The 23,337-nt window shown below is 42.7% G+C and overlaps 1 protein-coding gene across 1 annotated transcript; it reads left to right on the plus strand.

Moving 5' to 3' along the window:
• The first annotated feature begins 131 nt into the window (after window positions 1-131).
• utp23 (UTP23 small subunit processome component) lies at window positions 132-9,400 on the plus strand. The gene is made up of 3 exons (XM_038809765.1): window positions 132-412; window positions 2,452-2,626; window positions 8,927-9,400. Exons 1-3 carry the CDS (start codon window positions 225-227, stop codon window positions 9,293-9,295), a joined length of 732 nt encoding a protein of 243 aa, XP_038665693.1. The 5' UTR covers window positions 132-224; the 3' UTR covers window positions 9,296-9,400.
• The last annotated feature ends 13,937 nt before the right edge of the window (window positions 9,401-23,337 follow it).

Here is a 23,337-nt window from a genome sequence, read left to right on the forward strand (position 1 = left end):
TTATACTGGCTCTGTTTCCTCCAGATATCTAAATCAACACCGGGGATGATATGTTTCAGGGCTAAGCATTGAATGTGTCGTTAATTGAAGCGGTGGAACAGTTGCTACGGTGCCCGTTGTCGGGGGAAGGGAAGCGACAGCGGCCGGTCAGCTGCGCGCGCAGCCAGAATTGTCCTTCCTCCACAGGGCTCCTCATTCCCCACCTTTCCTTCCTTAATCCAGAAATGAAAATCAAACGGCAAAAAACCGCGAAGAAACTTCTTTCCTTTTACAAATATAACTACGGTTTCCGCGAACCTTTCCAAATTCTCCTGGACGGGACGTTTTGCCAGGCCGCGCTCAAGAATAAAATCCAGATCAAGGAGCAGATGCCCAAATATCTGATGGGAGAAATCCAGCTGTGTACAACATCGTGAGTGTCTGCCTCAAATTGCCCCGTCCTCAATACTGCAAATATTATTAGTCTCGTTTTTCAATCCCATTTCTTCCTTCTGGAAGCAACATCTTTGATTTTTTTAGGCAGAGCTGGATATATTCATCATTAACAAGGGTTCGGGGTAGGTGGGAATGTGGGATTGAGGTTACAGGCATTACTGTTAGGCGGAACAGGCTGGAGGTGCAAAGTGACCTACTCCTCCTAAGACCATGGGTATAAGAGCAGAAGTAGGCCATTCAGTGAGATCATGACTGATCTGATGAGATAATCCTTAGCTTCCACTTTCCTGCCTTACCCCCATAATGTTTGATTCCCTTACTGATTTAAAAATCTTGTCTATTATAGCCTTGAAGGATGCAGCCTCTACAGCTCTCTGTGGTAAACAATTCCACAAATTCACTGCCCTATGAGAGAAGAAATTCCTCTTTTTTTCTGTTTTAAATGAGCAACCCCTGACTCTGGGATTATACTTTTTGTCCTGGACTCTCCCACAAGGGGAAACAATCTCTCAGCATCTACCCTGCCAAGCTCCCTGAGAATCCTATCTATCCCAATAAGGTAATCTCTCTTCTAAGCTCCAATGAGTACAGACCTCACCTACTCAACCTCTCCTCATAATACAATCCCTTCATACCTAGGATCAACCGAGTGAATCTTCTTTGGACTGCCTCCAATGCCAGTATATCTTTCCTTAGATAAGGGAACAAAACTGTTCACGGTATTCCAGGTGTGATATAACTAGTGCCTTGTATAGTTTCAGAAAGACTTCCCTCTTTTTATTCTCCATTCCTTGTGACATAAAAGCCAACATTCCATTTGCCTTCCCTATTACCTGCTGAATTTACATGCTCACTTTTTGCGGTTTATGCATGAGGACCCCCCCAAATCCCTCTCTGCTGCAACTTTTGGCAGTCTTTCTCCATTTAAAATTCAGCTCTTTTATCCTTCCAACCAAAGTGCATAACTTCACATTTTCCTCCATTATATCCCATCTGCCAAGTTTTTGCCCAGCCACCTAACCTGTCTCTATCCCTCTTTAGACTCTGTATGTCATCCTCACCACTTCCCACATATTTTTGTGTCATCCACAAACTTGGCAGTAGTAGTCACTTCCTCCGTCAAAGTCATCAATATATATATCATAAGTAATTGTGGCCACAGCACTAATCCCTGTGTCCCCTACCAGTTACAGGCTGTCATCCTGAAAATGCCCCTTTTCTCCCAGTTCTCTGTCTTCTATTAGTTACCAATCCATCATCCCTACTGTGCACAATACTATGGGCTCTTATATTCTTTTTTTTTATAAATTTAAAGTTCCCAATTCTTTTTTTCCAATTAAGGGGCAATTTAGCTTGGCCAATCCACCTATCAGGACATCTTTGGGTCACAGACTCGGGGAGAATGTGCAAACTCCACATGGATAGTGACCCAGGACCATGATTGGAACCCATATCCTCAGTGCCGCAGTTCCAGTGCTAACCACTGCGCCCTCGTGCTGCTCTAGACTCTTATATTCTTTTTATACAACATTGACGCACCTTAGTAAAATACCGAAAATAACAATAATATTAACAATCATATACATTCGCCCCATCCCCATGAACAACCCAGCATTTTAACAACAACGCAAATTAACACACTATAAAGTTACAGAATAAACACTACAATAATGCACCCCCCCCCCCGGTTGCTGCTGCTATTGAGCCAGTTACCTATCTCTGAGCCAGGACGACTCTTATATTCTCAAGTAGCGTCTTGTGCGGTACCTTTTTGATTGCTTTTTGGAAATCAAAGTGTATTACATTGACTGGTTCCCCTTTATCTATACTGCTCACTACCATCTCAAATAATTCAAATAAATTTAACAAGTATGATTTCCCCTTCATGAAGCCTTGCTGACTTTAATTCGTATGTTCTTTGGAGTCAGCCTTTCTTCCAAATTTGCACATTGCTGGAGCTGCGGTGCAACAAAAGGTGAAAGGTCAAACCTTGTTCTTTTTGTTTTAATTTTCCAGCTGCGTCCTGAAAGAGCTGCAGTCACTTGGAAAAGAATTGTACGGTGCAAAATTGATTGCTCAACGATTTCAAGTTAGAAATTGTTCACACATGAAAAATCCTGTAGGTGCCTCAACGTGCTTGCTGTCGATGGTTGAAAACAATAATCCGCATCATTACTTTGTGGCCACACAGGTATTTGTTTTAAAATATGTTGAGTAAGGGGTGGGAATGCATTTTGTGCCATAACTAACCATTGACTGAGGAATTGCTAGAAAAATAATGGGGACTTCATGACACTGGGCAACATTAGTTGGAACAAACAAAACAGGTCTGTGATGGGAAAGAAATATGCCACGAGTTGCGATTCCATGCTGTTAGCCTCGCCAAAATTTGAAAAATTGCTATCTCACCATGAGACTCTGCATGTCATGAAATTACTCGATTTGAACTGTTAATTGGGGATGAATCTTGCCACTGAAATTTAGGCCAGTGTTCTTCAAACTTTTTTTCCGAGGACCCATTTTTACCAACCGGCCAACCTTCGGGACCCAACCCAGCCGACCTACGCGACCCACTCCGGCCGACCTGCGCGACCCACCATTTTCTCTTACCTTGTTTGCTGCCAAAAATGGAGGAAATGGTTTTGGGTCCCTTTGGCCCTCATACACACTCCTCCAATGGAACCTGTTGGATGAAGGTGAAGCCTTCCTGTGTCGGAAGTAGGGAGTCCATCTGTCCAAAGTTCTGAATTATTTTCCTGCAAAGTTTTATCAAATAAACCCCCGCCCCGAACTTGTAAAAAAAAATAAAATGAAAAAAATGAATAAACGCCCCCCCACGAACTTGTAAAAAAAATGAATGAGAAAATGAATAAACCACCCCCCCCCCCCCCCACAACTTGTAAAACAAATAAAATAAATGAAAAAAAAATTAACCTACAAAAGAATAAATTAAACTCTTGACCAGGCTTGTCCAACCAACAGGCTGGATGTGTCTCCCCAAGCCATTTTCAAAATGCAAGTCAAACAAGGAAGTTGGTGTGGAAGATTCTGTAAAGAGCTGTTCCTCCAACTGTAGGCCGTAGGGAGGGGAGACAGGCTGCGCGGGGCCATCAGTGGGGAAGCCAGGGTGAAGGAGCCTGTCAACAAGGAGTCAGAGCGCAGGAGTGAGATGCTGCAGAGTCCCAAGTTGTGTGTGTGTGCATGAGAGATTGTGGGACTGTCTCAGATGTCTCACTTGCACCACCACACACCAACACATACACACACTCACAGTAAGGAAGCCTGGCACACACTCACCCTCTCGCACTCTGATCATTTTTATTAACTTTGTTTAGCTCAGGAGTTTATTGTTATGATATTTTTATTCAGCAATTGTTCATTTTCTTAATTTGTTTTCACAAAGTTCAGTTCAAATCTATGCTAAACCTTTTCTTACTGACCATTAATATTAACATTGTAAGTGTAAAAGAATAGAAATGTGCTTTGATAATCCTGCTCTCGAATCTCTTTCCGAGTGTAAGAGATGCAGGCTCCCGTTTACTCTTTTTTTTTTAATTTAGAGTACCCAATTCATTTTTTCCAATTAAGGGGCAATTTAGCGTGTCCAATCCACCTACCCTGCACATCTTTAGGTAGCTGGGGCGAAACCCACGCAAACACAGGGAGAATGTGCAAACTCGACACGGACAGTAACCCAGAGCCGGAATCGAACCTGGTACCTCGGCGCAGTGCTAACCACTGTGACACCGTGCACCCTGCTCCCGTTTACGCTTACTGTCAGTTCTTGACTTTCGGATTTTACAAACTTACACAGGCTTTTAGGCATCAACATACATTTTTATTAACAAATAAAAACATGCTCAATGCTATAAATTAGTGTAATGATGCCGCACAACACTCAAAACAACTTATTAATAAAAGCCACCACGACCAAACACAGGCAAAACCACATGTTATGCCAAAACCTCAACTCAAATACCTTCAGGATTTAGTTGGTGCCCTTAAACTATGCATAAGCCTCAGTCCCAATATCCCTCAGAACTGGCTGATACAACCCCCCATGTATGCCTTGAATCAGGGTGACCATTCCTGATTCTCCATCGTGGTTGCAGTGCGACTCAATTGTCTTGCCCATTTTATTTCAAAGCTTTATCAAAAATATCAAAGCACATTCTTGGAGACATCCTGTTTGGATGGTCAGTGCTTAGCACCTTTTAATCTCTTTTAGCCTGGTTCCTGCCTTAGTCCAAAAAAACAGGCTGCATAATGGTTCGCACTGTTGTTTCACAGCGCCAGGGTTCCGGGTTCGATTCCTGCTTGTGTCACTGTCTGTGTGTAGTCTGCATGTTCTCCCGGTGTCTGCGTGGGTTTCCTCCCACGAGTCCTGAAAGACGTGCTTGTTAGGTGAATTGGACATTCTGAATTCTCCCTCTGTGTATCCGTACAGGTGCCGGAGTGGCAACTGGGGAGTTTCACAATAACTTCATTGCAATGTTAATGTAAGCCAATTTGTGCCAATAATAAAGATTATTATTAAAAAACATTCATCGTGATGTTGTTTCCAAGACCGAAACAATGGACCCCATTCAGATGTGATGTCTCTGGCTCTCAAGTTGATATGAACATGATGAAGTCCATTTCTTCTTCTGTGTTGTTGATGTTTGTTTATGTAGTGGCTGTTGTTCGTGGCAATCAACTCTGATGCTCTCCCAGTTTCTTTAATTGGATTGTCTGATGGCCACATTTTTGTCTTTGAGATGGCAATGTTCCATTGTCTTGGTTTGTTGTCAACATATTTTGAAGATTAACCCCTTATAACACAGTTGAGGTAGGGTCTGTTTGCAGTATGTGTGTCCATGAAGCTGTTGGGTTTTTATATTTAATAAATTGTCAGTTGGAAGGGTTTCTGATCCTGCACTAGGCAGTAGAGGGTTGTTCTTAAGAGTTTTTTAACTTTTAAAATTGGCCTTGGCAATATTTCTTTTCCAGCCTTGCCATCCAAAAGACAGTAGTTTGACAGATTAAATAGTTATTTTAGAAATTGGAATTACATATCATTTACAACACAGGAACAGGTGATTGTTTATACTTCAGACAAGTCTCTTCTCACCTTCATCTAATTCTATCAGAATAGCCTTCTATTCCTTTCTCCCCCATGTGCTTATCTAGTTTCTCCCTAAAGGTACTCACCTGAACTTCTTGTGATGGTGAGTTCCACATTCGAACAATTCCAAAATTCTTTATTGGATTTATTAGTGACTGTCTTATATTTAGGACACCTAGATTTGGACTCTGTTCTTCCACCATCCCCACTGAAAAAGGAATACCTTTTCTCCACCTACCCTACCAAACCCCTTTGTAATTCAAAAGTCCTTTACTTTGTTGTTGTGGCTGTCATCTGTGTGAGGTCCTGACAGAAAGAGAGGATCTTCACCTTCAAAGTGGCCGTGGAAATGAAGAGTTGCAACCCAGGATAGGGAAGGGAAAAGTTGATGATTGAAATTTCATTGTTGCTCAATATAGTTTTTATCCAGGTTTCACTTATATGCATCAAATAAAATGGTTTCAGCACTGCTGCCTCATTCTCACCAGGCTGCAGCTAGTCAGCTTCAGAGAGGTCCTACCCTTCAACCGCCCCCAGGAAAATCACAGGAAGCCAGATGGCGAGCTCTAAATGAGCACCCTGATGACCTCATCAATTCCAATTAACAAGGAAGGTGACTTCATGTCCTGGACCTCCACACCCACTCTTTTCTCCACTTGTCCCTGTGCTCGGAAATGCCATCAGGGTCAGGAATGGAAGCAGCAGACCAGCCCACAGGCTGCCTGCAACATTTTCTTTGCTGCTCTGCCTCCATTTGGGATGGGAATTGTGGTGATATGTATCACTGTAAATACACAAGGGGTTAATGTAAACACACTACGACTAAGTAAACACTGGAAGGAGCACCAGAGACACCATGACAAGCAGACATACAGCTAATGAACACATAGAATAGGACATGACCAATGGGCAGTCAAGACACCCAGAGGTGACACTACCACAAGGGAGCATTACACATCCCATATAAGGACAGGGCACACATGCCCTGGAAAGGAGCAGTCACCTTGTTGGGAGTTTTCTATAGGCCCCCCAATAGCAGCAGAGATGTGGAGGAACAGATTGGGAAACAGATTTTGGAAAGGTGCAGAAGTCACAGGATAGTAGTCATGGGTGACTTCAACTTCCCAAACATTGAGTGGAAACTCTTTAGATCAAATAGTTTGGATCTGGTAGTGTTTGTGCAGTGTGTCCAGGAAGCTTTTCTAACACAGTATGTAGATTGTCCGACCAGAGGGGAGGCCATATTGGATTTGGTACTTGGTAATGAACCAGGGCAAGTGATAGATTTGTTAGTGGGGGAGCATTTTGGAGGTAGTGACCACAATTCTGTGACTTTCACTTTAGTTATGGAGAGGGATAGGTGTGTGCAACAGGTCAAGGTTTATAATTGGGGGAAGGGTAAATACAATGCTGTCAGACAAGAATTGAAGTGCAGAAGTTGGGAACATAGGCTGTCAGGGAAGGACACAAGTGAAATGTGGAACTTGTTCAAGGAACAGGTACTGCGTGTCTTTGATATGTATGTCCCTGTCAGGCTGGGAAGAGATGGTCGAGTGAGGGAACCATGGTTGACAAGAGAGGTTGAATGTCTTGTTAAGAGGAAGAAGGAGACTTATGTAAGGCTGAAGAAACAAGGTTCAGACAGGGCGCTGGAGGGATACAAGATAGCCAGGAGGAAACTGAAGAAAGGGATTAGGAGAGCTAAGAGAGGGCATGAAAAATCTTTGGCAGGTAGGATCAAGGAAAACCCCAAGGCCTTTTACACATATGTGAGAAATATGAGAATGACTAGAGCGAGGGTAGGTCCGATCAAGGACAGTAGCGGGAGATTGTGTACTGAGTCTGAAGAGATAGGAGAGGTCTTGAACAAGTATTTTTCTTCAGTATTTACAAACGAGAGGGGCCATATTGTTGGAGAGGACAGTGTGAAACAGACTGATAAGCTCGAGGAGATACTTGTCAGGAAGGAAGATGTGTTGCACGTTTTGAAAAACTTGAGGATAGACAAGTCCCCCGGGCCTGACGGGATATATCCAAGAATTCTATGGGAAGCAAGAAATGAAATTGCAGAGCCGTTGGCAATGATCTTTTCGTCCTCGCTGTCAACAGGGGTGGTACCAGAGGATTGGAGAGTGGCGAATGTCGTGCCCCTGTTCAAAAAAGGGAATAGGGATAACCCTGGGAATTACAGGCCAGTTAGTCTTACTTTGGTGGTAGGCAAAGTAATGGAAAGGGTACTGAGGGATAGGATTTCTGAGCATCTGGAAAGGCACTGCTTGATTAGGGATAGTCAGCACGGATTTGTGAGGGGTAGAAAAAAAAAAGAAAAAAAAAGAAAAAAAAAAAAAAAAGTCCTTTACTTTGGACAATGTTCTCTTGAATTTTTCAATGGAATACGACAGTGGTTTATTTAAATGTGTGGCCCCTTTCAATTGTTTTGCATATTTGAAGAAGTCATCCTGTGCATGGCCTCTGAGGGGATTTTTCAGGTGCTGTGTGGCCACATAGCTTCGAGGGGTAGGGTGTAAGGGGAGCAATGAACAGGGGTAGACCATTTAGCCTCTCAAACTTGTTCTGCTTTTCAATGAGATTGTAGCTGATCTGTGACCCAACTCCATATACTGGCCTTTGCCCCATTTCCCTTGATACCGTTGGTCAACAAAAGTCTTTCAAGCTAAGGCCAAAATTAGATTTTCTGCCGCCCCGCCCCCCGGCGGGTTTTCTCGCAGCTGATGTGGTGGGGGCCACCGATGGGATCTACTGATCTCAGCAAAGTCTACAAACGTTTGCATGGTATGTCCGTCCTGCTGTCAGGAAACCCACTACGTGGGGTTGACTTTGGCGAGACTGGAAGATCCCACTGGCAGGAGGGCGTAGAGTCCTGCCGCAAGTTCAAAATGAGCAATCGACCGAACATCATTGTCATTTGCGGAAGAACGCTTCAAACTTCTTCCATGCAAACATGAGACAACCGCTGTCAGTTTCAAGTTGGCTTGATACAGATTTCATTTAATTCAATCCACATGAGGCCCTGGATATTCTAATATTATCAGTGTTAAAAGTTTGAATGGTTACTTCCTGTTTCTTCCTGTGAAAATGCCCTAGTAGCAAATGTACGGAAACTTCTTAAATAAAATCTATTTATTTTTCGACTGAGAATCATCCAGCAGTAATGAAATCAAACTATATATTTTAGATATAGCACACCTATATAATATCTAAAGAGGAATATAGGTTTACAGAGATGTGACATGGGGGATTTAATATCTACTGTCCTTGTCAATGATTTAAAAAGATGAACTGGCTATCAATTAATTTTTACCCATGTATTACTTCTTTGTTGTTGTGTTACTATGTCTATTAAATGTCTCTCAATTGTTTCAACAGGATCAAGAATTAACTGTGAAAATTAAAATATTGTCAGGAATACCGCTCATGTACATTATACAGAATACTATGGTCCTGGAGAAACCTTCTCCCAAATCAATTGCACAACTGCAGTCTTTGCATGGTAATCAATTTGTTCCTGTGCATCAGCAACAAACTATCCAGCACTTGAAAGAAGAACAGGGCCTGGTGAAGGAATCCGAACCCAGGTGTAAAAAACGCAAAAGAAAAGGGGGCCCTAATCCTCTCAGTTGTCTGAAAAAGAAGGTACAGCCACAACAACAACCAAGTAAAGAGAAAAAACGAAGGAGAGCAAGAAAGAAAAAGAGAACAACTGCATCCTGTGTCAAAGCAGAAGCAACAATGTAGATATATAACCAGAGACTTTGTTAGAACATGAACCAAAGTGTCTGGCTGTTTGCATTGGAAGAATCTTACTCCTTTCATAATCTCATAAAGCATTTTGTTCCTAAATGCTGATTGTGTATTTATAGCAATAAGAACCTAAGAAATTGAAATGGGGATTGACTCTTCAGCCCGTTGAGCCTGCTCCATCGTTGAGTATGACCATGACTGATCTTCTGCTTCAGTGCCACTGTCTTGCCTGCTCCTCATATCGCTTGATTTCCTGGGACTGAAAATCTGTTTATCTCAGCCTTAAATATATTCAACAATAGAGCATTGACAACTCCTCCCCCGGGGCTGAGAATTTCAGAGATTCAAAATTTATTGAGTGAAGAAATTTCTCCTAATCTCAGCCCTCAAGGATTAACCCCTTATCCTGAGGGTGTGCCCCAATGTCCCCAATTCCCAGCCAGAGGAAACAACCTCTGTATTGTCATGCATTTTCAGAATCTTGTATGAATGAGAGTTCACCTTATTCATCCAAACTCCAGCGAGTATAAACCAACTTACTCAAAACAATGGGACAATAGTAATGCAAAGTGATCGTTGTTTAGATTCAAATATTTTCCATCAGTATTAATTGTCACTGAAAAGTCTTAGGAAGAGACTTCACATTTAAAAGGAGCCTTTCCAGTTTGTATGAAATAGCAGCAAGACATTGGTTTGAAAAGTCAACCTACTGTAAAAGGAATGTCTGAATACTAATATTCAATGGACCAGGCACCCTTAACCCTTGAAATGTGTCCCATGTCCTATATCTCATTTTGGAGATAAAGCAGCATCTGTGAGTGCACTATTACCTGGAAAGCACCTTTGTGTGTGAGGTTTTGGGTGCTGATCAAAATGAGTGGAATTTTTTCTTTATTTACTGATTAACCACATTACGGTCCTAGCAGGGTTGGTTTAGCTCAGTGGGCTAGACAGCTGGTTTGTGATGCAGAACAAGGCCAGCAGCGCGGGTTCAATTCCTGTACCAGCTGAGAATTCTGAATTCTCCCTCTGTACCCGAACAGGTGCAGGAATGTGGCCACTAGCGTCTTTTCACAGTAACTTCATTGCAGTGTTAATGTAAGCCTACTTGTGACAATAAAAAGATTATTATTATTATTATTACATTAAGTAAATTCTGATTGAAAATCATTCATCCCATGTCACTTTCGAGTTTCTAAGCTTCCTGGTCCATTATCAGACAAAGTAGACACTGAGAGGTTGTTTCCTCTGGCTGGGAGTAAGAACATAAGAACTAGGAGAAGGAGTAGGCCATCTGGCCCCTCGAGCCTGCTCCACCATTCAATGAGATCATGGCTGATCTTTTGTGGACTCAGCTCCACTTTCCGGCCCGAACACCATAACCATTAATCCCTTTATTCTTCAAAAAACTATCCATCTTTATCTTTAAAATATTCAATGAAGGAGCCTCTACTGCTTCACTGGGCAAGGAATTCCATAGATTCACAACCCTTTGGGTGAAGAAGTTCCCCCTAAACTCAGTCCTAAATCTACTTCCCCTTATTTTGAGGCTATGCCCCCTAGTTCTGCTTTCACCCGCCAGTGGAAACAACCTGCCCGCATCTATCCTATCTATTCATGTTTCTATAAGATCCCCCCTCATCCTTCTAAATTCCAAAGAGTACAATCCCAGTCTACTCAACCTCCTTGTAATCCAACCCTTTCAGATCTGGGATTAACCTAGTAAATCTCCTCTGCACACCCTCTAGCACCAGTACATCCTTTCTCAAGTAAGGAGACCAAAACTGAACACAATACTCCAGGTGTGGCCTCACTAACACCTTATACAATTGCAGCATAACCTCCCTCGTCTTAAACTCCATCCCTCTAGCAATGAAGGACAAAATTCCATTCGCCGCCTTAATCACCTGTTGCACCTGTAAACCAACTTTTTGCAACTCATGCACTAGCACACCCAGGTGTGCAGCATGCTTTAATATTTTATCATTTAAATAATAATCCCGTTTGCTGTTATTCCTACCAAAATGGATAACCTCACATTTGTCAACATTGTATTCCATCTGCCAGATCCTAGCCCATTCATTTAACCTATCCAAATCCCTCTGCAGACTTCCAGTATCCTCTGCACTTTTCGCTTTACCACTCATCTTAGTGTCATCTGCAAACTTGGACACATTGCCCTTGGTCCCCAACTCCAAATCATCTATGTAAATTGTGAACAATTGTGGGCCCAACACTGATACCTGAGGGACACCACTAGCGACTGATTGCCAACCAGAGAAACACCCATTAATCCCCACTCTTTGCTTTCTATTAATTAACCAATCCCCTATCCATGCTACTACTTTACCCTTAATGCCATGCATCTTTATCTTATGCAGCAACCTTTTGTGTGGCACCTTGTCAAATGCTTTCTGGAAATCCAGATATACCACATCCATTGGCTCCCCGTTATCTACCGCACTGGTAATGTCCTCAAAAAATTCCACCAAATTAGTTAGGCACGACCTGCCATTTATGAACCCATGCTGCGTCTGGCCAATGGGACAATTTCTATCCAGGTGCCTCGCTATTTCTTCCCTAATAGATTTCAGCATCTTCCCTACTACCGAAGTTAAGCTCACTGGCCTATAATTACCCGCTCTCTGCCTACCTCCTTTCTTAAACAGTGGTGTCACATTTGCTAATTTCCAATCCGCCGGGACCACCCCAGAGTCTAGTGAATCTAAAACATTGGTGCACACCTTCAGGATAAAGGGCTCATTTCTTTCAGACTGTGATTAGGAGAGATTTCTTCACTCAAAGGGTTTTGAATCTTTGAAATTCTCTGCCCCAGGGGGTTGTGGATACTCTATTGTTGAATAATCTAAAGGCCAAGACAGGCCGATTAAAAGTCTCAGGTAAAGAAGAGATATGGGGAGCAGAAAGACCTTAAGGTGGTGATAGGGCAAAAGGTGTAATTGGGCTTCCATGTGGTTTGTAGATCATTCTCGAAATCTCCACTATGCCCTTTCCCCTAGGTGACCCAAACTAGTTCAGATCGTTCTGGTCATGATATTTTATTTAATTCCTTCATGGGAGGTGGGCCAGCATTTATTGCCCCATAATTGCCTTTGAATTGAATAGCTTACTAGGCCAGTTAAGAGTTATGTGTAGGTCAGACCAGGTAAGGATGGCAAATTTCTTTCCCTAAAGGACATTAGTGAAGCAAATCAGTTTTTATGACAATTCTTTTTAATTCCAGATTTTTATCGAATTCAAATTTCACCATCTGCCATTATGGGATTTAAATGCAGATGCCCAAAGCATTACCCTGGGTCTCACCTCCCCTGATATGCAGTATCCATGGATTTGAATTCTCCACTTGCGTCAATGCTTTTTCATGCAGATGGGAGCTACATCTGTCTCAGATAATACCACTGTTCTAAAAGTTTCTCCTATATTTGATTATTCTTCTGTCATGAATATGTGAGGTCTACTACAAAAACTGGCTTGATCCTTTTGGATTAAGAACAAGGTTTTGCAAGGTGGAGCTGAGGGGGGGGGGGGGGGGGGGGCAGGGCAGAGGGTGGTGTTGTAATAAATATAAATGTCGCCACAGCCCCAGAGGAACATTGGCTGCACGCCCCTTTGAGAGCTGACTGGCGGCGATTTAACCTGAAGGTCACCGCACCTCAGGCAAGGTTGAGAAGGTGAGGCCGTCATAAATAACCTCGGCCAGTACGGGAATTGAACCCGGGCTGTTGGTGTCGCTCCACGTCTTGAAACAGCCTTCCAGCTAACTGAGCGAACTGAACCCATAAATCCAGGGTGTGGGGTTTGTGGAACGGACGAAAGACAGTGGCTCAGGTCTTCCCAACATTTACAGTATTTGAAGAACATTTCTACTCATCTAGATGTTGGACAAGCAGTGTAGCAAATTAGAGACAGTGGAGGAATCAAGGAAGGCAGAAAAATGTGCAGAAAAGATAACCGTTTGCTGAAACTTTTCATCTTGTCCCATCAGGAAAAATGAAAAAAATGCCAACTTTTAACCAATCTCAACAACTTATCACAACTGCAAGAGAAGGGGGTGCTGATTGATTTGCAAATTGACTCTGATTGCCCAAAGCACTGCACGGAGAAAGCAACAGGGAAGTGTAAAGACCACAGGCGATGTTATTGCTGGCAAACCAGACCTCACAGAGAAGTCTAGTTCACTGATCATCCTTTTTTAAATCATGTAAATGAGGAGATAAAGCTGACCTCAAAAGCATAGGATTTCAATAATACATTTAGAATTTTAAAAATTACACTATTGTTGAAAAGAAAGAAAACTAAGCTCACACAAGATAATAGCTACACAGAGAAAACAGGCTTACAGAATAACCCCCCCCCCCCGCCCAATTAAAAAGAATACACAACTAAACTATCCAGAGATGAGGAGGAATGTCTTCAGCCAGAGGGTGGTGAATCTGTGGAACTCTTTGCCGCAGAAGGCTGTGGAGGCCAAATCAGAGTGTCTTTCAGGCAGAGATAGGTTCTTGATTAATAAGGGGATCAGGAGTAATGGGGAGAGGGCAGGAGAATGAGGATGAGAAAATATCAGCCATGTTTGAATGGCGGAGTAGACTCGATGGGCCGAGTGGCCTAATTCTGCTTTTATGCCTTATGGTCTAAACTATCTTTTGGCAAGAACCCCTTGTAAATTTTAACCATTAAAATCCAGTAAATATTACCAAAGTCAAGGAATTGTCACTTTAAACGCCCTCAGGATTTTGTTGGTGCCCTTAAACTATGCTTAAGCCTCAGACACAATATCCCTCAAATCTGGCTGACACTTACACTCTTCACACGGTTGGTCCTTTTGGTTGGAGCTGGAAGCCATGAATCAGGGTGACCATTCCTGATTCTGTTTTGTGGTTGCAGTGCAAGACTCAACTGTCTAGCCCATTTTATGATAAAACCTTATCAAAAATATCAAAGCACATTTTTGGAGATATCCTGTTTGGGATGGTCAGTGCTTAGCACCTTTTAATCTCTTTTAGCCTGGTTCCTGCCTTAATCCAGGCAAACCGGGCTGCACAGTGGTTAGCGCTGTTGCTTCACAGCGCCAGGGTTCTGGGTTCGATTCCTGCTTGGATCAGTTTGCATCTTCTCCATTTATCTGCGTAGGTTTCCTCCGGGTGCTCCGGTTTCCTCCCATAAGTCCCAAAAGACGTGCTTGTTAGGTGAATTGGACATTCTGAATTCTCCCTCGGTGTACCCGAATAGGCGCTAGAGTGTGACTTCATTGCAGTGTTAATGTAAGCCTAATTGTGACAATAATAAAGATTATTATTATTACGGTACACCACGACTTCTCAGACCTCCCAATCCGATTTGGAATTCCAAAAGGAGATTCAGAAACAGACTGTTTCCTAAAACAAAGACTCCTGGCTTAATATTGGATGGCTACCTCCAATCCAATTGCTTTTCAGCAATTCCCACACAAAGGAATTAGTCTTCAAGACTTCTCGCCAAGCCAGTAAACTCCTTTTTTTAAAATACCATTTTTCCCTCTCATCTCAAATTCCATTTTATTTAACTACACGGAAAAAATAAACACAAAATTATGAAAAATATACATCGCTCTTCCCACAATGCTTCTGGGTAATTCAAAAAGGTGCAAGGCTTGAACTTATTCTTTTTGTTTGCAGAGAACAGGTCCCTGTGTATGAATGTATTTTGCTTCTAGCAAGAATAAATTGACCTGTTGTATCTATCCAATTCAGATACTTCGACCAGTGTTTTAATCGAAGGTTTTACCCAGGTACCCTTATTTGAACAAAGGACAAAAAAGGTTCACAGTTTAAAATAATTTTATTCACAATTCTCTTATTCAACCAAATATGACCCAGACTCACAACTGAGCTTTGGGTTTTACCCGCACTTAGTGAAGGAGGCTGACAGGCTACAATCACTCGATGTGGATGTCTTCTCTGGGTAGGGTCCTTTCTTCCTGCGATAGTTGTGCCTCGGGGACTCCCAGGTTATTGCTGAATATCTGTTTGATGTTCATTTCTTTATACTATATGATATACTATATGATATACTATATGATATGCTAGGATTGAGTCATAGGTATATGCCAACAACTGGCCATTGTCCCATCCAGACCCCAACTTGTTAATGGGAAAGACAGGATACTCCTGATTATCCATGGTGATTCAATCAAGGCCCATTGTTCTCTGAAACATCCTTGTCTGACCAGCCATCAGCTCATTGAGGAGTCTGATGGCTTCTTTTGACTGTTCTTCGTTCTGCTGCAAAGTTGATCACCTGTATCTGGAAGTTTGTTACATATGCATAGCATGGTCTTGTTCTTTGGAGTGGGTAATCACAAAGTCCATATAGCGATAACATGTTTATGCATTGGCTGGAGTGTTCTTCCAGATGGCCGAATCGATTCCAGCCAGGGCCTCATGAGACAGTCTCTGCATCTACCCTATGTGTATCTTCTCAGCCTGTTTCAGTACAATAGGCCACATTACAAGTTTGACTGATGACCTTAGAATGTTTGTTTGTGTAGCTCTTAGCACACTGGGGATTGTTCAGCAACTGCTGCCCAATTCATAGATGATAGACATTACAGTGCAGAAGGATGCCACTTGGCCCATCAAATCTGCACCGGCACCTTGGAAAGAGCACCACACGGGCAGCACTGTGGCACAGTGGTTAGCCCTGCAGCCTCACGGCACTGAGGTCCCAGGTTTAATCCTGGCTCTGGGTCACTGTCCATGTGCAGTTTTCACATTCCCCCCATATTTGCATGGGTTTCGCCCCCACAACCCAAAGATGTGCAGGCTTGGTTGATTGACCATGCTAAATTGCCCCTGAGTTGGAAAAAATGAATTGGGTACTCTAAATTAATTTTTTTTTAAAGTGCATCACACCTCCATCCTATCACCGTAACCCCACCTAACGTTTTTTGGACAGTAACAGGCAATTTAGCACAGCCAATCTACCTAACCTGCACATCTTTAGACTGTGGGAGGAAACCGGAAAACTCGGAGGAAACCCACTCAGACACGGGGAGAACGTGCAGTTTCTGTACATAGTGACCCTGGCCGGGAATCAAACCTGGGACCCTGGAACTGTGAGAACATAGAACATACAGTGCAGAAGGAGGCCATTCGGCCCATCGAGTCTGCAGCGACCCACTTGAGCCATCGCTTCCACCCTATCCCCGTAACCCAATAACACCTCCGAACCTTTTTGGACACAAGGGCAATTTAGCCTGGCCAATCTACCTAACCTGCACGTCTTTGGACCGTGGGAGGAAACCGGACCACCGGAGGAAACCCACGCACACACGGGGAGAACGTGCAGATTCCGCACAGACAGTGACCCAGCGTGGAAACAAACTTGGGATCCTAGCGCTGTGAAGCCACAGTTCTATCCACTTGTGCTACCGTGCTGCCCTATATTTATGAATCACTCTCTCTGTCTTTCTCTCTCAACAGGGATACCCACTGTGCTACCGTGCCGCCAATTGCAGAATCACATCAAACTGGATGTTTTATTTTGGGCTTTGCATATAGGGGTTGGTCAATTGTGGTCTGTACTTTACCTATTACAAACTGCCGGAGGAGCATGTTCAATTTGATCAGTAAATTGTTGGGTTAGCCTATATAACTGGCATTGTGTCTGCACTGAAATTCATATATTACATTGTTCAATTATGTAATAGGCCGAAAGTCTTACTGGACTGATGACAGTATTCTATTAGTGGAAATTATCACTTCTGTCATTGCTGCATAGTGTCATGCGAGGGTCCCTTTAAGAAAAATGTGTTTTATCAAATGGCTGCAGTGTTGTCATTGTGTGGGTGGAGCTGGGTTGTGATTCTGTCTTTTACTTTTGTTTTGTGCTGGAAGCTGCTTTGTGGCTCTGAGTTTTTTGGTTTCGATTTCAGTTGGGAGCTACATTCAAACAAAGGTGTATTTTTGGTCTCTCTGCGTGCTAAAGAATGTCTCCAGACCACTTGATAACTTCAAAGTAATACCTGTTTTTCTGCAAGGAAGTCAAACCTACTGTTTTTGTAGAAAAAGGGTGTTTTGCTTATGGGTGTTGTTAGGAAGGTTATTAAGGGTTACCTATAGAGTACTGTATCTCTGGGGGGGCTATTTGTGTTGGTAGTTGATCAGATGTACTGGTGTATGGTGTGTTGGCTTTGATTAACAGGGGGATTGAGTTTAAGAGCCGCAAGGTTTTGTTGCAGCTTTATAAAACTAGTTAGACAACACTTGGAATATTGTGTCCAGTTCTGATCGCCTCATTATACTACACCCTGTATGCTTCATCCGTTGCCAGTGCTTATGTAGTTACATTGTATATCTTGTGCTGCCCTATTATGTATTTTCTTTTATTCCCTTTTCTTCCCATGTATTTAATGATCTGTTGAACTGCTCGCAGAAAAATACATTTCACTGTACCTCGGTACACGTGACAACAAACAAATCCAATCCAATCATATAGGAAGGATGTGGATGCTTTGGAGAGGGTACAGAAGAGATTTACCAGGATGCTGTCTGGACTGGAGCGCATGTCTTATGAAAAAAGGTTGAGGGAGTTAGGGCTTTCCTCACTGGAGCAAAGAAGGCAGAGAGGTGACTTGATAGAGGTGTACAAGGTGATGAGAGGCATGGCTAGAGTGGATAGCCAGAGACTTTTCCCCAGGGTGGAAATGACTGTCACGAGGGGACATAATTTTAAGGTGATTGGAGGAAGGTATAGGGGAGATGTCAGAGGTAGTTTCTTTACACAGAGAGTGGTGGCTGTGTGGAATGCACTGCCAGCAGAGGTGGTGGAGTCAGAATCATTAGGGACATTTCAGCGACTCTTAGACAGGCACATGGACTGCAGTAAATTGAAAGGGTGTAGTTTAGGCTGATCTTAGATTAGGATAAATGGTCGGCACATCGTGGGCTGAAGGGCCTGTACTGTGCTGTCCTGTTCTATGTTCTATAAGTGGTATTGCCCGTAGGGTATAGAAGGAGGGGTTGCAAGTAGCACATGAGGTACCAGTGGGAGGTCATTTGTGAGTACGGAAAACTCAAGCGAAAATTTAAAAAACATTTTTATTGGCCTGGACTACATAAAGATGTAATTAAATTTTGTCGGTCATGTCAGTCATGTCAAATGATAGGGATACCTCAAGCAGTGATAAAACCAGCGCCCTTAATACCCATTCCAGCATTTGAGGAACCTTTTACAAGGGTCCTAATTGATTGCGTAGGACTGCTTCCTAAAACGAAAAGTGGGAATCAATATCTTTTGACTATCATGGATGTGTCTACTAGGTTTCCAGTGGCCATTGCAGTATGCAATATTACAACTAAAAAGATTGTGGAGGAGTTACTTAAATTCTTTACTAGATATGGACTACCCAAAGAAATACAATCGGATCAAAGATCAAATTTTACCTCAAGGTTATTCAAAGTTATGGATAACTTAGGAATAAAACAATTTGAATCAACTGCGTACCATCCAGAATCACACGGAGCATCAGACAGGTGGCATCAGACATTAAAGACAACGTTGAGGGCTTATTGTTAAGATTATCCAAACGATTGGGATAAAGGAATTCCATTTGTATTGTTTGCAATTCAGGATGCACCTAATGAGTCAACCAAATTCAGTCCTTTTGAACTAATTTTTGGTCATGAGGTAAGAGGACCACTTAAATTAATTAAGCAAAAATTGATGAGTGAGCAGTCGTAACTTACATTATTGGATTACCTGTCAAATTTTAGGGAACGATTAAATAGCGGCTAAATGACCCACTTATTGACTGACCTCATTAACACTACACCCTGTATGCTTCATCCGACGCCAATGCTTATGTAGTTACATTGTATATCTTGTGTTGCCCTATTATGTATTTTCTTGAATTTTGTTTAATTCCCTTTTCTTCCATGTACTGAATGATCTGTTGAGCTGCTTGCAGAAAAATACTTTTCACTGTACCTCGGTACACGTGACAATAAACAAATCCAATCCAATCCAATAGAGCAGGGGAATTGGCTGGACAACATTTAAAAGTTGCACAAAACCAGTACCAGCCTCCCCGGACAGGCGCCGGAATGTGGCGACTAGGGGCTTTTCACAGTAACTTCATTGAAGCCTACTCGTGACAATAAGCAATTAAAAAAAAATTTTTCAAAAAAAAACAAAAAACAAACGTGATGAAATGGGTAACGGACAAGAAAGCAAAAGTTTGTAGTTTTGCCAGTGGAGATACAGCTTTAGTATTGTTACCAGTGGTAGGTGAACCTTTAAAAGCAAGGTTTTGTGGACCTAATCAGATTGAAAGGAAATTAAGTGAGGTGAATTTTGTGGTAAGAAGGGCAGCACGGTTGCGCAGTGGGTTAGCCCTGCTTCCTCACGGCGCCGAGGTCCCAGGTTCAATCCTGGTTCTGGGTCACTGTCCATGTGGAGTTTGTACATTCTCCCCGTGTTTACGTGGTTTTCACCCCCACAACCCAAAGATGTGCAGGGTGGCTGGATTGGCCACGCTAAATTGTAAAGTCATTTCAGGATTACCCAATTGCGCCGTACACATCGATGATCTGGTAATATTTAGTCAGACATGAAAAGGACATTTGAAGCATCTGATGGAATTATTCAATCGACCTCAGGAGGCGGGTTTGGTGGCAAACCTAGCCAAAAGTGAATTTGGAAGTCACTTTCCTCGACCATACAATTGGACAGTGTTGAATGGTCTAGAATGGAAAAGAGCTAGAATACAAGACCAGGGATGTACTTCTGAGGCTGTATAAGGCTCTGCTCAGACCCCTTTTGGAGTACTGTGAGCAGATTTGTGCCCCATATCTAAGGAAGAATTTGCTGGCCTTGGAAAGGGTCCAGAGGAGGTTCACAAGAATGATCCCTGGAATGAAGAACTTGTCGTATGAGGAACTTTTGAGGACTCTGGGTCTGTACTCTTTGGATGAGAGGGGATCTTATTGAAACGTACAAGATACTGCAAGGCCTGGATAGAGTGGACGTGAAGAGGATGTTTCCACTTGTACGAAAAACCAGAACCAGAGGACACCATCTCAGATTAAAGGGACGATCCTTTAAAACAGAGATGAGGAGGAACTTATTCAGGTGGTGAATCTGTGGAACTGTTTATCGCAGGAGGCGGTGGAGCCAATTCAGTGTCTTTAAGACAGAGATAGATAGGTTCTTGATTAATAAGGGATCAGGAGTTATGGGGAGAAGGCAGGAGAATGGGGATGAGAAAATATCAACCATGATTGAATGGCAGAGCAGACCCCATGGGCCAAGTGGCCTAATTCGGCTCCTATGTCTCATGATCCCACGGGATGTGAAAACAAACGCTATTCGGGAGTTTCCAATACCCTCGAGACAAAGGGAAATGATGCGATTTCTTGGCATGAGTGGATTTTACCGGAAATTTATGCTGAATTTTAGTAGTGTGGTCACTCCACTGACGGACTTGCTAAAGAAGCATAGCAAATTTCAGTGGACAGCGGAGTGTCAACAGGCATTTGAGGCCCTGAAGGCTGTGTTAACCACTGCTCCTATGTTGGGCATCCCAAATTACAGAAAACCATTCAAAGTGGCTGTTGATGCGAGTGATGTGGACATAGTTGCGGTGCCCTGAGAAGATGACGAAGGACTGGAACGGCCTGTTGGTTATTTTTCAAAGAAATTAAATAAGTACCATAAGAAGTATTCAACGATTGAGAAGGAGACTTTGAGCTTGGTGCTGGTTTTGCAACATTTTCAAATTTATATTACCAGCAATTCGTCTGAAACAATTATATAAACTGATCATAATCCATTGACGTTTTTGGAGTGATTCCAGAATAACAGTGCTAGATTGTTTCGATGGAGTTTATTGTGACAGCCATTCCATTAAAAAAAATACACGTGGCAGGATGAGAAAACGTGATAGCCAATGCTTTGTCACAAATGTGAAGAAGAGAAAAGTGATTCCAGTTGCAGGGAGAACTAAAATGCACTATGTTATTATAAATGTTTGCATGTTTTGTTTTGTTGAACAAAAAAGTATATTTCCTGTCAATATTTCTTTAAGGAAAGTGAAAAGGTGAAAAATGAAACCATCTTGAAGTTGATGGTTTATTTTTTTCATGGAAGGGTCCCTTTAAGAAAAGTGTGTTTCAACAAATGGCTGCAGTGATGTCATTGTGCGGGTGGAGCTCGGTTATGATTCTGCCTTTTACTTTTGTTTTGAGCTGGAAGCTGAGTTTTTGTAGCTCTGAGTTTTTTTGTTTTGTTTTCAGTTGGGAGCTGCATTCAAACAAAGGTGTACTTTTGCACTCTGCATGCTAAAGAATGTCTCCAGACCACTTGATAACTTCAAAGTAATACCTGTTTTTCTCTCAGGAAGTCAAACCTACTGTTTTTGTCAAAAAAGGGTGTTTGGCTTAAGGGTGTTGTTAGGAAAGTTATTAAAGATTACCTATAGAGTACTGTATCTTTGGGGGGGCTATTTGTGTTGGTAGTTGATAAACTGTTTACTGTGTGTTTATTAAATGTTAACTGGATTCATAGAAGAAACATTCTTTTGTTTAAAAATACTTACGGTCTCTGTTGCATAACACCTGGAAAGTGGGCTCTTGTGCTCCTCATAACCAAAATCTATTGAAAGGTGTAGGTCAGGTAAACTCCATGATATACTTTGGCGTTCTCTAAACTGTGGTCCATAACAATAGTAACAGCATAAAACTTAACATGTTGTTCAAATTTTGGGGATATTTTGCCTTTCCAGGGTAATTTAACTTCAACCGGACACTTTTCAGATCCAAATGTGGAGGCCTTTGGCTGATTTGTGAGTTTGCGCGATACACAGCCAACAATGATCTGACCAGAAGCCATTATCCTGTAGAATAGAATTTACAGTGGAGAAGGAGGCCATTCGGCCCATCGAGTCTGCACCGGCTCTTGGAAAGAGCACCCTACCAAAGCTCACACCTCCACCCTATCCCCATAACCCAGTTACCCCACCCAACACCAAGGGCAATTTTGGACACCAAGGGCAATTTAGCATGGCCAATCCACCTAACCTGCACATCTTTGGACTGTGGGAGGAAACCGGAACACCCGGAGGAAACCCATGCACACACGGGGAGAATGTGCAGACTCCACACAGACAGTGACCCAAGCCGGGTATCGAACCTGGGACCCTGGAGCTGCTAAGCAATTGTGCTAACCACTATGCAAAGTGCTGCCCAAAATAGCTTTGATGCGCTCTATTTCTCTGCTGAGCTTGCACGGTGAGCAAATGGTAGGGCCAGATTTCTGTAAAGATATTATGCATGGAAATGTACAAATCCCGATATGTCTATTGTTGGTTAAGGTTGGCTTGCTGTCGTGGAGCATGTTTAGAAAAGGGAGTTCATTAAAGAGTTCCATCTCAAAAATGAATTTAAATGCAGGTTGAAGCACATTAATGTGTGTGAGGAAATCCTAAATTAATGCACTCCTTATGGGGCAGCAGGGTAGCATGGTGGTTAGCATAAATGCTTCACAGCTCCAAGGTCCCAGGTTCGATTCCCGGCTGGGTCACTGTCTGTGTGGAGTCTGCACGTCCTCCCCCTGTGTGCGTGGGTTTCCTCCGGGTGCTCCGGTTTCCTCCCACAGTCCAAAGATGTGCGGGTTAGGTGGATTGGCCATGCTAAATTGCCCGTAGTGTCCTAATAAAAGTAAGGTTAAGGGGGGGGTTGTTGGGTTACGGGTATAGGGTGGATACGTGGGTTTGAGTAGGGTGATCATGGCTCGGCACAACATTGAGGGCCGAAGGGCCTGTTCTGTGCTGTACTGTTCTATGTTCCTTGACATGTTAGTTAAAAAAATTCATGAATGTTTTCTCCACTACGGTCTGTCACAAGCCTACCTTCATTGGTCAATATATGCATTGGGATTCATATAGCTCCAATCACCAAAGGCTACCGTTATACAATTAGGAAGCTAAACAATCTGGAATGTGCTAATAGCTACACAAACAACCAATTTAAGATAAT

The sequence above is a fragment of the Scyliorhinus canicula genome, chromosome 10, assembly GCF_902713615.1.
Source record: "Scyliorhinus canicula chromosome 10, sScyCan1.1, whole genome shotgun sequence".
NCBI classification, from domain to species: Eukaryota; Metazoa; Chordata; class Chondrichthyes; order Carcharhiniformes; family Scyliorhinidae; genus Scyliorhinus; species Scyliorhinus canicula.